Source organism: Leopardus geoffroyi, chromosome D3 (genome assembly GCF_018350155.1).
Source record: "Leopardus geoffroyi isolate Oge1 chromosome D3, O.geoffroyi_Oge1_pat1.0, whole genome shotgun sequence".
Classification (NCBI taxonomy): domain Eukaryota; kingdom Metazoa; phylum Chordata; class Mammalia; order Carnivora; family Felidae; genus Leopardus; species Leopardus geoffroyi.
In genome coordinates this window covers 49,178,965-49,193,652 of record NC_059339.1, presented here as the reverse complement: position 1 = coordinate 49,193,652, position 14,688 = coordinate 49,178,965, and the positions used below count along the sequence as shown (strand labels likewise).

The 14,688-nt window shown below is 39.4% G+C and overlaps 1 protein-coding gene across 4 annotated transcripts in view; it reads left to right on the top strand.

Moving 5' to 3' along the window:
- CHST9 (carbohydrate sulfotransferase 9) overlaps positions 1-14,688 on the top strand; it is a 247,153-nt gene that overhangs the window by 100,942 nt on the left and 131,523 nt on the right. For 2 of the 4 annotated variants that reach the window (XM_045459560.1, XM_045459558.1), the window contains exon 3: positions 8,841-8,879. The exons of the other annotated variants lie outside the window; for them this stretch is intronic. In XM_045459560.1, the coding sequence (XP_045315516.1) occupies positions 8,841-8,879 (39 nt within the window). The remainder of the gene's footprint in view (positions 1-8,840; positions 8,880-14,688) is intronic. 4 annotated transcript variants of the gene reach the window in all.

Sequence of the window (14,688 nt, the reverse complement as noted above, 5' to 3'; positions counted from 1 at the left end):
TTACTAGAAACATATTACCGTACAATGCAAAGTATAAACATACACATCCCTGCTTTAGTCAGGAGCTGAAGCATACGTTAGTAAAACTAGCATTCCCATTTTGCAGAGAGATTTAAGACCTGGCAGTCACTGGGTATTTTTTCTTCCCCCAATCTGACTTCAACATCTAAAGGTCTTCCAAAAGACTTCTCTGCCAAAAATGACTGCCTCAGAATGAGGTTCTGAATATCAAAAGGTTTGCTCTAAGATTGAATTCACCCGGGCCAAAGTGGGGAATCCGAAAGGAACGGCCGCTTGTCACATTAATTATGCGCTTGTCCAGTGGATCTAAGTGGGAAGAAATTCTGTGCTTGACACTGTCCAAGACAACATAAAACTGCTGTTTCTCACACTGGTTTTGCCGTCTCTTTGCAGAGCGGTCAGCCCAGGAAGATCTTGGAGCATTCAGTTCTCCTTAGGTTTTCTCCTCGCTGTGACGGATGGCAGACCCCAGGGCTGGGGAGTGCAGATGGAGTGTCAGCCCTGCCAAGGCAGATGGTCAACCTTGGAGGCTTAGCTCTATCTGGAGCGATATCTGAAGGGCCAGCCTCTGTAGCTCAGTACACACTGTCTGGAGCTCACAGCATGCAGTGTGCTCATAATGGCCCTCTCTGCCCGGGCATCCCAGCAGCATTTGAACTGACCAAATAGAAACGGACAGGAGAGCAAGTGGAGTTTATCTAAACCTGCAGGAGGGTGTGAGGACCCACAACCATACAGAGGCTCATCACCGTCGTCTGCGAAGACTGGTGCCATTGCAGCGTCAGCATTAATCCAGGCGTAAATGACAAAATAAGCCCCACAGCCTTTTCATGCTATTGACCAAACAGAAACTAGGCAGTTTCTGCAGGCTTCTGCAGACCACTTTAGACCAGTTGGTCTTTGAACCGGCCCGGTTAGGCTTCTCTGTTCCTGCTCCGGGCGCAGGGCTTACAATCCTCTCAAAGCCCTGTTTGTATGATTTCTTTTGGAGTTGTAGTATCTACCTATCTAACTCAAAGGAACACTGGATCTTGGAAAAGTCAGGTTACTTATTCAAGGTCCTACCGTTTGCTGCGAGGAGAAAGTTGTGGCAATGGGGACTTAGGATTTCTAGAAAAGCTCTCCCTTTCTATTTGGAACATATCAGACTGTGGAGAGCTCCATAGCTGCTGCTCACTACAAAATGAGGGTAAGGATTCAAACCACAAACCCCGGATTCTAAGATCATATGAACCTAGCTCATAACTGGAAGGAGGTTTGCATGTCAACCGTGTGTCATCAAACCCAGCTGCGTTCGGAAAGAGGGCATGAAGGCCAAAGGAAAGGGATTTTCTAAAATGGAAAGCCGCTTCTTTCTTAGAAATTCTAAGGGAAGGCAAGAGAGAGGTGACGGTAAAGATATCAAGAATCTCTCAAAGCCCGACCTTTATAATATTTGTGTCAATGTAGCCATTGGCCTTGAGAAAATTATTAAGCATTATCATATGTTACCAGGGACCAGCTGATATGAAATGTTCATAAAGAGGAGCACCTAGCAATACTGTGTGTGGCGGTGTCCTGAGCACTGAGGTGACGGCATTATACACTCGATTGCATAAGATCTACTCAAAATGTTTAGGATTATTATTAAACGTATCATTTTGTGTAACCCTCACAATGACCCCGTGAAGTGGGAATACTCTTACCCTCATTTCCAGACGAATGCAGTGTGATTTCGAGAGATTAAATGATGCGCCCAACATCCCACGCTGATTAAGTGGCTGGAGCTGCAGACCTGAGCTCTTCGCCATCTACAGGACTGCCCTAATCACTGAGCCAGTGAGCTCAGAAGAGGTAACAGTTTCTGTGCTCATATTCCAACTGTTCACTGACTGGAGCCTTGTGACTATCACACAAAAATTTCCGAGCCTACTTTCTACACTGGCAAATGGACGTCATGATCTATTCCATGGAACTATTGCAAAGGTTTACAGTGCCCAACTCATCAAAAGTACTAAATAAATGCTAAACTACTAAAAAAAATATACACAAAGTCCAAAGGTCTTTTTGGCATGCTGCTCTTGAAATATTGTGATTAGGTGCTTAGCAGTTAAAATAAGCTATTGAGTCATTCAAACAAATCATTTGACAAATGGGCAATAGCTAGTAAAAAGAATCTGAAATGTTTTTAACAAAATAATTAATGCAGGCAACCCTCAAAACCTAGGGACTGATTATTATATAGCTTATGGATATCCTAATTTTTATTTCTCCCTACCCTTTGACCCAACTATTTTTTTTTTGTCTTCTCATTATTTATTTGCCACTTACCAGGTAATGATTTGGCAAAATTATTTAACCAAATTTTTACGCAGTTTCCTTACCTGAAATGGGTATATTTGCAAAGCCTTTATACTACATTGGAAATAAATTGAGTTAATCCATATATGGATAACAATGACAAGCATTGCTTAATAAACATTAGCTACTATTATTAGCGTGATTGTAGTAATGGTACTAGGTTAGTATCCCTTGGAAATGATAATGGAAGTAAAACTCAAATTGTTTCTGCTTTCAGTCAGAATATCAGAGATGGAGAGAGAGAGAGAGAGAGAGAGAGATGTCTTGTATACACACACATACACATATATGAGAGAGAAAGGAAGAGGGGGAGGAGGATGAAGAACAAAAAGAAGCCTATAATGAGAAGTTACTCTACGTTTCATCCCAGAGTCACAGAGCTCATAGGTACCCATGGTCAAGATGAAAAGTCAATGCATTTAACTCCGAAGACCTTGTTTCTTTCACTGGATCATGTTGTTCTCCATTAGAAGAAATTGGCTAGGAGAATTTTGCATTTGGGTGGACTTTATATATTCATATTCTCTCTCATTACAATCAGTAAGGAGGAATCTTTGGTATATTAATACCCAAATTAGCAATAGTTTTTTAAAGATATTGACCAAGGCATTTTTTTCTTATTACCCAAAAGCACATTCCGAAGAACACTTTTCTCATAAGTCTTGCGTTAAAATAGCTAAACATGACAGTGGGGCAGTGGTGGTGGCCTGGCTTTTGGGTTGGTTCCGCAAATCAAGTAGCGCTGTAACCTCATTACCCTGTCTATAATTGGGGCGTTTGAAGTGAGTAAATCTTAAAGCCCCTTCCTCTCTTACACCCCATAAACAAAATTAAAACCTTACCGCCTTCTACTTTTCCTGTTAACTCAAAAGTATAGAAGTACTACAGAGTCTCATTATCCAAAAATATGGCCCGTGGTTTTCCATTAAAATCCACGTGAAACAAAAATGATATTAAAAAATTCATGGGAGTTAGCATTATATTATCTGGTAGGTATATTTCTTTGCTTCGCCCTCACCCCACTTTTTTTTTTAAATAAGTAGCATGTGCACAGTAATTTTCCTTGTCATGATTCTATGCCTTCTTCGTAGCGCATTTTGCCAAAGCAACATCGGACATAAATGAACATTCTCAGGTATCCTAGCAACAGGATGTGATTAATCTTACCTCTCAGCGCAGGGCAGATAAAATGCCTGCGAGGGAACGTGAACTCAGAATTGGCTACTGAGAAATTGGTAGTGCAGTGAGGGAGGCTTGATAAGATTCCATGACAGACTTTATTATACAAAGATGGAAGCAGGTAGAAGAAAGAGTATATTTCAGAGACAAGACTATATCTGAGTATAAAACTACATACATATGTATCACATATATATGAATGTAGTGCATGTGTATGTACGTGTGTATGTATGTGCATGTACATACATATACATATGTATATGTGCTACACACATACGTATACATATACACATATACGTGTGTGTGTGTGTGTGTGTGTGTGTGTGTATACACACACACACAATTTCCTTTCCATTAGAAGTGACCTAAAATACGATTTGTCATACAAACACCCCTCCTCATTATTGGTGAGACATCACTGGACTGTCATTTATGTGCCCATGGTTTTAAAAGATCAGAAACCATCACTGTGACTAGGGTACTGCTTCTGTACTGAGGTACAGAAATGTGCTGTAAATTGATACATATTTAATGTTCCTCCATGGAACAAAATCAACAACTTCAAGTCTAAGAGAGCTTTTAAAAATATCAATGCTCCATTTATATAAATAAGTAGTCGTGACAGGTGGAACTTTAATGTTCAATTAAACACATTTTCTCAGAAGAAAAGTTTTCCCCAACAAATTCCATTTTTAGGAGATTACTGTCCATTTTTATTCTCACAGGAGGAGTGCCGCATCCAGGTTTAAAGAGAGGTAGGGTGCAAACCATACTTCAATGTTTTGTTTTTAAACTAGAATCTGTGATAAAATAAAGCACAGCTAAGGAAAAATGCATGTTCATTATTCTGAAAGCCTGTCTGTTATTTTGTCACCCACTTTTCTAATATAATAGTTTTCTAGGGTGTCAGTTGTAGTGTAAATATCTGGTAAAAGCGCCGTTCTGGGTTGTACTTGCACTCGGTGTTGGCAGTACTAAAATTTGCTTCATGTTCTCTAGCATTTTAAGGAGGGCTGGGGCATTTCATAACTCTCTGTGTGTGCTGACTCAATCCCAAGCATTTGTGTCCCCAGCTCTGCTAGGCAGGAGGAGACAGAGAGGGGCAAAGTACACACCCCTCGCCCTAACAGAAGCCAGTTGGGGGACACATAACTAATTATGAGCCAAACGTTGGAGTTAATACTGTGGCAGAGGTATAAATAAAGGATGAACGAGCGTAGCAGAGGGCGATTAATTCTGCAGGGAGTGGAGAGTTGCGGTGGCGCAAAGCAGAAGACTTCTCAGAAGGACTGCCATCTGACTCAGCTCTAAAGGATGAACAGAGTTCTGATAGGCAGGACTGACATGTCAGGACATTCCAGGAAGCAGGGACAGCTGGCACGGGGAGTTGGGATGGGAGGTGGGATTCTTGGCATAACTGACCAGTGTTCTGTATGGTGCTTGAGGGATGGTAGAGAAGGTAGGTGGTGGCCAAATCTTCCGGGGTCATCATTTTCACATTAGGGCATGTGGATTTTCATCTTTAGTAGTGATCCAACTCAAGGACGGAAAAGCCATCCATAAAATCAATGAAATCAGTTACAGGTGTGTAGAAAATAACCCCAGGAAGAAAGTTAGTGTCACATTTGTGAACGAGGGCAGTGGCAGTGAGAAAGGAGAGTGTAGATCCAAGGGCCTGTACAGGGAGAATGGAGTGAGGTGAGGATCGTGTTAGGTGTGGACATTGAGTGAAAGGGAGAAGCTGGTGACTCTGAGGCTTCATGTTTGGGGGCCTGAGCAGACTGGAGGACAGCTCCAAACACGAGCAGTTCTGCAGGGAAACACAATGATTCAAGTTCAGGATATGTGTTACAGTGCCGTATTAAACACAGATAGAGATTTCCAGTAGGCCTAAAATCTAGGTAGATTTGGAGCTAGAGATATGGGTGTCAGAATCATCTCTTTCTTTCTTTTTTGTAATGTTTATTTATTTATTTATTTAGAGAGAAAGAGCACATAAGCAAGAAAGGGGAAGAGAAAGAGAGAGGGAAAGAGAGAGAGGGAATCCCAAGCAGGCTCCAAGCTGTCAACACAGAGCCCAATGCAGAGCCTGAACCCACAAACCATGAGATCATGACCTGAGCCAAAACCAAGAATCAGATACTTAACCAATTCAGCCACCCAGGCACCCTCAGAACCATCTCTTTGTATAAGGGCACACTGAAAGAATGAGGGGCAAGATAACCCTCATCTGGAGTGAGATAAAGGGACTAAACAAAAGACCTAGAGGTTCATCTCCAGTTAAGCAATATTCTCTGTATCTCTTAATCAACATCATGGTGTCTTAACTAGTTTTTATTTTTCTAGTTTGCTGTCTAGTGTATATGTAATTAAGAAGAGAAATCTAAATTGATTCCTGTAACAGAACTAATAGCATAATAAAACCAAGAAATAACATTTATATAGCACTCTTCAGTTTACAGAGCCCTTGCATATGACACAGGGGCAGAGGACTATTTAAGGTCTCAGGGAAAAACCATTAGAGCAAGGCCTTCCAGCCTCCCTTCTGAAACATTGAACCCCAATATCTTGTGTGAGTTTCCATTTCTTGCTGGCTCTGCATATGGAATTATTTACTCCTCACCACGTTCCAGAGAAACAGGATCTGATCCTCATTCTACAGAAAGAAAGTCAGGGAGACTGACTTATTTGCCACCAGTTATATCACTGTTGGTGTAGGAAGTGATAAACTAACCTAGACTTCCATAATAAAATTACTGTATAACAGTTTACCCAAAACATAGCAGCTGAAACCAACAATAAACATCTAGCGTGTCATACATTTTCTCTGGCATGGCTAACTGGATGGTTCTGGGGCAGGGCCTCCCATGCAACGGCAGTCAAGGGGTCAGCGAGAGCTGCGGCCATCTAAAGGTTTGAATGAGGCTGCTGGACAGACTGCTCATGAGCCTGGGAAGTTGGTGCTGATAGCTGGCAGGAAGCCTCAGTTCCTTGTCACATGAGCCTTTCCATAGGGTTACTTGAATGTCCCCGTAATGGTTTTAAGGCCCAACCTTGGAAGTCACATTCCGTCATTTCTGCAAAATCCTCTTGATTACACAAGTCAGTCTAAATCAGTGTGGGAGGGCACCACACAAGGACACAGTTACCAGGAGGACCAGAAAGACAATGGTCTTTGGGAGTATCTTGAGACTGAGTATCACACCATATTATTTATCCCTAATACTCTCATTGTCAACTTTCAGAATTTATGACTCATTCTTCTGCAAATTAAAGACTTTCCAAAGAGATGTTTGTCTCAAAACATTTTATAATTTAGGACTCAAATAACATTTTTTAAATTTGTGAAAATGTTTGAGGCCTCTAGTATAGAACAATTGGTAATCAAATAGTAAACAGTTGCTTGCCTGATTAAAAAAAAAAAAAAAACTTAAATGAGGAGGTACCTCCATCACACTTGGTAATGAATGAAGCCTTTAAGTGGACTACTCATGTCATTTATCTGTTTGAATCATTGAAATAAATCGTATCAAACAAGACCTCTGGAAATCACCTAAATGAATAGAATGTGCCATTAATCAAAATGCCAGTTAGATGAATTCTGTGCTTTTGGCGGCTGCATGAGAAAAAGATTATACATTCTCCATCTTATGTTTTAGGATTTTAAAAGACAGGAAAGGCTGGTAGAAAAACTTAGATAAAGTTTACATGCCGTTTGCGTGTTTTGCACACCCTCTCAGTAACTAGCTCCATCTGTGAAATCTTGAAAGGTGACAAGAAAGCGATGGCCAGAGGGTGCCCTCGCTTGCCTGTCACAAAACCAAGGCTCTCACCTCCACGGTGTTGTTGCCACACAGCAGTGCCCTGAGCAAAGTTCCTTATCTAAACCTGTAACCATGATGAAGCATCCCCTAGCCTGGGTTTTCTTCTGCTCAGGCTGTTGCCCGAATCTCGTTCATTTGTGGGCTGCCAGATTTCATGAACAAGAAGCCATATCCTCAGCCTCGTCTTCCTCACCACCCCCTACTCCTCGGGCTCTCAGAGTGTCTTGTGTTCCCCGCCCCTGCTCTGCTAAACCTGCTCTCTCACAATGAACCCAGAAGATTCCGATGCTGTGGGTGCCCTCCATACTTCCTAAATTTATCTGTGGCACACGGTTCTGTGCTCTGTTGATCTCCATGGATCTCTGCTGCTTCTTCTCATGGCCCGACATCTCAAAATAGAAGTAGCAGTTTTGTTCTCTTGGTCACTATCCTCAGCCTCGCCCTCTGTGCCGCCTGCCTTTCTGTTCCCATTCCCCACCTCAGGTCCAGCTGTCTTCTCAAAATGGACCTTTTCTGCATCCGTAACTTAGATTTTCATCTCTCTCCCAGGCCCCATGTCTCTGTAAGACTTCAAACTCAGTAAGTCTAAAACTGAACCAGTCATCCCCATGCCCCCATCCCATTTTACCATTCCCCCACATTGCATCACCATGCCCAAAGTCACCTAGATAGCCATTCATCTCGACCTTTACTTCTCCCTTGCACTTCACATTTTGTAACTCCCTGGGCCTTCTAAGTCCTGCCCTCCTACCTCCCTCTTCCTGCTGCCATGCTCAGTCCGTCATCTCTTGCCTAAGCTCTAAGATAGCCATCTATGCAAAACCATAGTTCCTAAAGCAAGCTTTAAACATGGCACTTGCTCAAATAGCCTTGTCTTGTATAACCCAAGACAAGTTAGATGAATTCTCTTTTAATGATCACCAGTACTTTCCCTATTTCAAACTTCCCAGATCACATGTATCTTTTGAGGTCCAAATCAAATATCACTTTCTCCTTAACTTCGAGGGCACCCTTTTATTTCCTAAACTAATCACTTCATCTTCTCATATCTTTAAACAGTTTGTACCTTTTGGGGCACATCTCATCTCACATTGCATTGTCTGTCCTTTATCTCCCCAAATAGGTTGTAAGAGGCCTTGATCTTATTTAACTCGGGTGTTTATCCCCACAGTTTGTGCTATGGGGATTTGATCCTTGTAAGTTTATTGTTGAGTAAATGACTCTTACTAACAAGATTTTTAAAACCCAACAGCATGTTTTATTTAAAGCATCCTCATTTATTGTTGGTTTTCATAAATTGGATTGAGAGCATTTTTCATCCCCTTCAACTATGCCCATGCCCGTCATCTCTAGAAGCATCTTAGACACAGCTCAGAAGTGATTATGTTTGGAAATTGCCATAAACGGGGTTTCCTCTTAGTTACACCTTGTTCTCATGGACCCACTCTGTAACTGAACTGCCACTTCTCATTTCAGGGAGAGTGGAGAAGAAAAGAGAACAAAAAGCAACCTCAGGTAAGATTTGGACTAATTAGCTGCAATTATTTCCTGTTTTTACTTTCAGCTTTTAAAAAAAAAAAATCTATTTGCAATTGAATATTCTAAAACCTACACTAAAAAAGTAATGGTTTATGGTCCTACAATTGATTGACATTAAATTAATTAAAATAAATTAATACATTTATCTTTTTCACTTTCACATCAATCATGTCCTTCCCATTCTCTCACTGTATTCAAAAGAAAATGAGAGAGAATGTGATTTTTTTCATCATTCCCTATTAAAAGGTGAATCTTATAACCACCAACTTTAAAAATTGGAATTGTAACAGTTGACAACCATTTTATTTGCCCAAATATCTGTGAATCTTAATTATTTGTCTTAAAACCATTTATGGAGGCAATTTTTTCAGGATAGTGTTGACTACTTAACCAAAAAGAATTCTTAAATTTTGGAGGGATTTTAAGAATTATTCCATTCCTAAATTCTAGTGTATATCCAGAAGTGAGTGATGTTTTGACACAGTGCCATTGTGCATAGGAGGGGCCCCTATTTGCACACTGATAAATTTTTAAATTCCAGATTTGTATTACTTGGTTTTTGGCTTACAGTCATGAAATATGATAAAGATTAATTTATGAAGTAAATCTTTGCAAAAGTGCAATCTTCCAGCTTCCGGTGCCCTAAAATTGCCGGTAATCCTAGGGAATTCTAATTTGGCCTATTTACCTGTGCCCACCACCCTTCCCAAGTGTCTACCAATCCATTATCGTATGATATTGAGGGCTGCCAATGTAAAGACACATATTTCCCAATCACCATTTTCTTTTAGTTGCATTTTTTTCGTCTGGTAACAAGAAAAAATGCATTTGTTTGTTTGTAATGTGTGTGTTCAAACAGTGTAGTCAATAGAAGATAAAAATCTGAATTAATCAAAAATGTATAAACAACCTCAGCCCCTGTCCCTTTTCTCCTTCTCAATCTTAGCATTCATCCTAGACAACTGAAAAATGGACTCCTTGTATGACTACCCTCTTAAATATTATTGTTTGCATTCTCTTTGTGGATCTTTTAAAGCCTGATCATTAATACCAAAAAAAAAAAAAAAATGTGAAGGCAAGAAAATGTCTTTTCTCCTCACAGATGTGATTACCTCCATAATTGCTCCTTGGGGGAAGATTATTTATACTGTTTCTAAAATGCTGTTGTTATGATTCTATAGATACTGGCTTAAAGAAACTTTATAGTTTGAGAGAAAGCTAAATTGGCCACAGTGGTAAACCAGATGTCTCTTTAAGTTCCCTTTGTATTCGTGGATTCTAATATTCTGTGTGACCAAAGGTGACACAAAGAGCTAGAGACAAAAGCAGGACAAGAACTCTGGTTCCTTGACTCCTTATTCTTTCCAGTGTCTCATCATCCTGACCTTTCCTTACAAATCAAAGCACCAGTCACTTCAATACCATGTTGAATTTCTAGCTTAATAAAATATTTTTCAACAATTGGAAAATCTTTTTAAGGCACCAAGGTCTTCGCAGGGAACACTAGTCACCAGGGTTATGAGGAAGCTCCTTTTATTAACAGAACTAATCTACCTCAACTGATGCACAACTTGTCAGTGTGTCTGATTTTTAGGAGAAAGTGAAAGAAACTTATGAGAAAGTGAAGTCAAAGATACTAAATAGGGGTGCCTGGGTGGCTCAGTCAGTTAAGCGTCTGACTCTTGATATAGGCTCAGGTCATGATCTCACAGTGGTGAGATCCAGCCCTGTGTCAGGCTTGCATTGGGCATGGAGCCTGCTTAAGATTCCCTCTCTCCCTCTCCTTCTGCTTCTCTCTCTCTCTCTCTCTCTCTCTCTCTTTCTCTCTCTCCCTGTCTCTCTCTCTTTCAAAAACAAAGTAGTTAATGGACAGAGTTCAAATTATTGGGGAAATTTTCTAGACTCCTCATCATTTCAAAGAACACAAATCCAGTCCTCACAAAATCTATATTTGCAAAGATGGTCTGAGTTTTCAAAATTGAGACCTAACCTTCGCCAACATAGTCATAAATATCACCATCTTCAGTTTGTGATACTAGTTTGACTATATGTGTCTTTAGATATCAAGAACGTCATGGGCATTCCTGCTGCTGACATCCTGCAAGGACTTCTTTGTGTCACTTGTTGTTCATTCTGCTCAGATTCTGCATCCTGCCCGCTGAATTAGACAATGATTCCACATCCTCTTGTTTGTAGCAGGTCCATCTCCTGGCTGTGGGAGATCAGCATTAGTTCCTGGACCCTTTCAGTCTACTCCATTGTGTTGTGCTAGTCGTGATGGAAACCAAAGAATATAGAAAAAGTGTTGTAGACAAAAATGTTACCCATTAAAACAAGGGACTTCCAGGACCCTTACTTTTTGATTGGTTAAGGTTGGTTAATTCTTTAAGGAATCACGGACTAAGATGAAAGTTACAGAGGTAAGTTTTTGCTCAGGATAAAAAATAATTTCATAACAAGGAAACTTCACCAGGACTGGAAAGAATGAGACTATGTTAGTAAAACTGTACAGAGGTTGGGCCACCACCAGTAAGGAATGGTAATAAATAAGAGCTTCATGAAGGATTTGGTTAGATCATTGCTAAGGTGCTTTTCAATTTTGCATCTATGATTCTACTCACCATTATTACTTTATTGAAATGACTATGTGTATCTGGATCAACACACACACACGCACACACACACACACACACACACACACACACACACATAATGGTTCACATTTCATTATATAACCGAATGAATTATGTTCCAAAGCTTAAGCTTAATTAGTTTGAACTGAGTGGCTCAGGAAAACATATAGCCAGTGGGGCTAAGACTATAGAGTGATACTCTCCTGTAGTCAATTTAGCTACTTTTGGGGAGAAAATTGTTTCACCCTTATTGCAACCTTGGCCGTACATTCAAATATGATGTTCTTCTTGAATTTAGCTATTTGGGTTGATAAAGAATATTAAAAATATATGGTAATATAATGATAAGTAAGGAAAATATCAGGAGACAGTTTCCTGATATCATCAATTATCTATTTGCCCATGCTTTTTTAATGACCCGATTTCTTTACCAGAAAAATAGAAAAAAATGATCAGCTGTATTCCACAGATTTTATATAAAAACTCAATTTAATTTGAATAATTTTAACTTATGGAAGGAAAGACCCCTTTTTGGATCAAGGAATTCTTGATATTAAAAAACAACACAACAAAAAATACAAAGAAGAATCCTCACAGAGAAAGGTGCTTCATAAGCATGGTTTAGAAGAAATATATTAGAAGGCTTACTAAAGTAGACTATAGAGAAACCATCTGTTAAATATATACTGATCCAGATTTTTCCAAGTAAGGGAACACTTTCAACTCTAGTTAACTGTTAAGTAAAGAATAGTCCTGGTGGGCCAGAGAATGGATTTGTAGGTAGAGATGATAATGAGTATTTTTAAATGAAGTTGCATACTTTTTATTTATGACATTAGATCATCCCTAGAGTTGGAGAGGTTTGTTCATTTTCATTATTTGCAAAAAGTTACCAGTAAGGAAGAACAAGCTTATTTTCTTCTCAACTCAAAAGGTGAAATTTATTAACGAAAATTCAGCAAATGGTGGAACATCTGCTTTGCAAGCTCAGTTCCTTGTTGCTTACTTTGTGATTGTGCTTTTCACTTCTTTGAAATGTCCTAAAACATCAATAGCACCTCAGTTTTTAAGACTTTCAACACACATTTAACATGCACTCATTCAAGATTTTAAAAAATAGTTAAATAAATATGACAGGGATGTCCCCTTTTACCACTATTGTTCAACATAGTGTTGGATGTCCTAGCCTTGGAAATCAGAAAACAAAAAGAAATGAAAGGCATCCAAACCAGCAAGGAAGAAGTCAAATTTTCACTCTTTATAGACAAATTGATACTCTATGTGGAAAACCCAAAAGATTCCACCAAAAAACTGCTGTAACAGATACATGAATTCAGCAAATTCTCAGGATATAAGGTCAACATACAGAAATCAGTTACATTTTTATATAACAATAATGAAGCAGCAGAAAGAGAAATCAAGGAATTGATCCATTTACAATTGCACAGAAACCATAAAATATCTAGGAATAAACTGAACTAAAGAGGCAAAAGATCTATACTCTGAAAACTATAGAAAACTTATGAAAGAAATTGAAGAAGACACAAAGAAATGGAAAAACATTCCATGCTCATGGATTGGAAGAACAAATATTGTTAAAATGTTGATACCGCCCAAAGCCATCTATACATTCAGTGTAATCCCTATCAAAATAACACCAGCATTCTTCACAGAGCTAAAGCAAACAATTCTAAAATTTGTATGGAACTGCAAAAGACCCTGAATAGCCAAAGCAATCCTGAAAAAGAAAACCAAAGCTGGAGACATCACAATTCTGGACTTCAAGCTATATTACAAAGTTGTAATCATCAAGACAGCATGGTACTTGTACAAAAACAGACACATAGATCAATGGAACAGAATAGAGAACCCAGAAATGGACCCACAAACATATGGCCAACTAATCTCCGACCAAGCAAGAAGGAGTATCCATTGGACAAAAGACAGCCTCTTCAGCAAGTGGTGCTGGGAAAACTGGACAGCGATAGGCAGAAAAATGAACCACTTTCTTACACCATACACAAAAATAAACTCAAAATGGATGAGAGACCAAAATATAAGACAGGAAACCATCAAAATCCTAGAGGAGAAAACAAGCAACAACCTCTTTGTCCTCGGCTGCAGCAACTTCTTACTTGATATGTCTTCAGAGGCAAGGGAAACAAAAGCAAAAATGGACTATTGGGACTTCATCAAGACAAAAACCTTCTGCACAGCAAAAGGAACAATCAACAAAACTAAAAAGCAACTGACAGATGGGGGAAGATGTTTGCAAATGACATATCAGATAAATGGTTAGTATCCAACATGTATAAAGAACATATCAAACTCAACACCCAAAAACCAAATAATCCAGTGAAGAAATGGGCAAAAGACATGAAGAGACAGTTTTCCAAAGAAGACATCCAGATGGCTAAAAGACACATGAAAAGATGCTCAATATCACTCATCATCAGGGAAATACAAATCAAAATTACAATGAGATACCACCTCACACTGGTCAAAATGGCTAAAATTAACAACTCAGGAAACAACAGATATTGATGAGGATGTGGAGAAAGGGGAACACATTTGCCTTGCTGGTGGGAATGCAAACTGGTGCAGCCACTTAATTTCTTTCCTCAAAAAATTAAAAATAGAGGGGTGCCTGGGTGACTCAATCAGTTAAGCATCCGACTTCGACTCAGGTCATGATCTCATGGTTTGTGGATTCATGCCCCACATTGGGCTTTGTGCAGACAGCTCAGAACCTGGAGCCTACTTTGGATTCTGTGTCTCCCTCTCTGCCCGCCCCCACTCATTCTCTTTCTCTCTCTCTCTCTCTCTCTTTCTCTCTCTCAAATAAATAAACATTTAAAAAACGAAAAATAGAGCTACCCTATGACTCAGCAATTGCACTACCAGGTATTTGTCCAAAAGATACAAAAATGTTGATTCAAAGGGTCACATGCACCCCAATATTTATAGCAGAATTAACAACAATAGCCATATTATGGCAAGAGCCCAAATGTCCATCAACTGACAAACAGATAAAGAGGATGTGGTATATATATACAATGGAATATTACTTGGCAATCAAAAAGAATGAAATCTTGCCATTTGCAACACCATGGATGGAACTAGAATGTATTAGGCTAAGTGAAATAAATCAC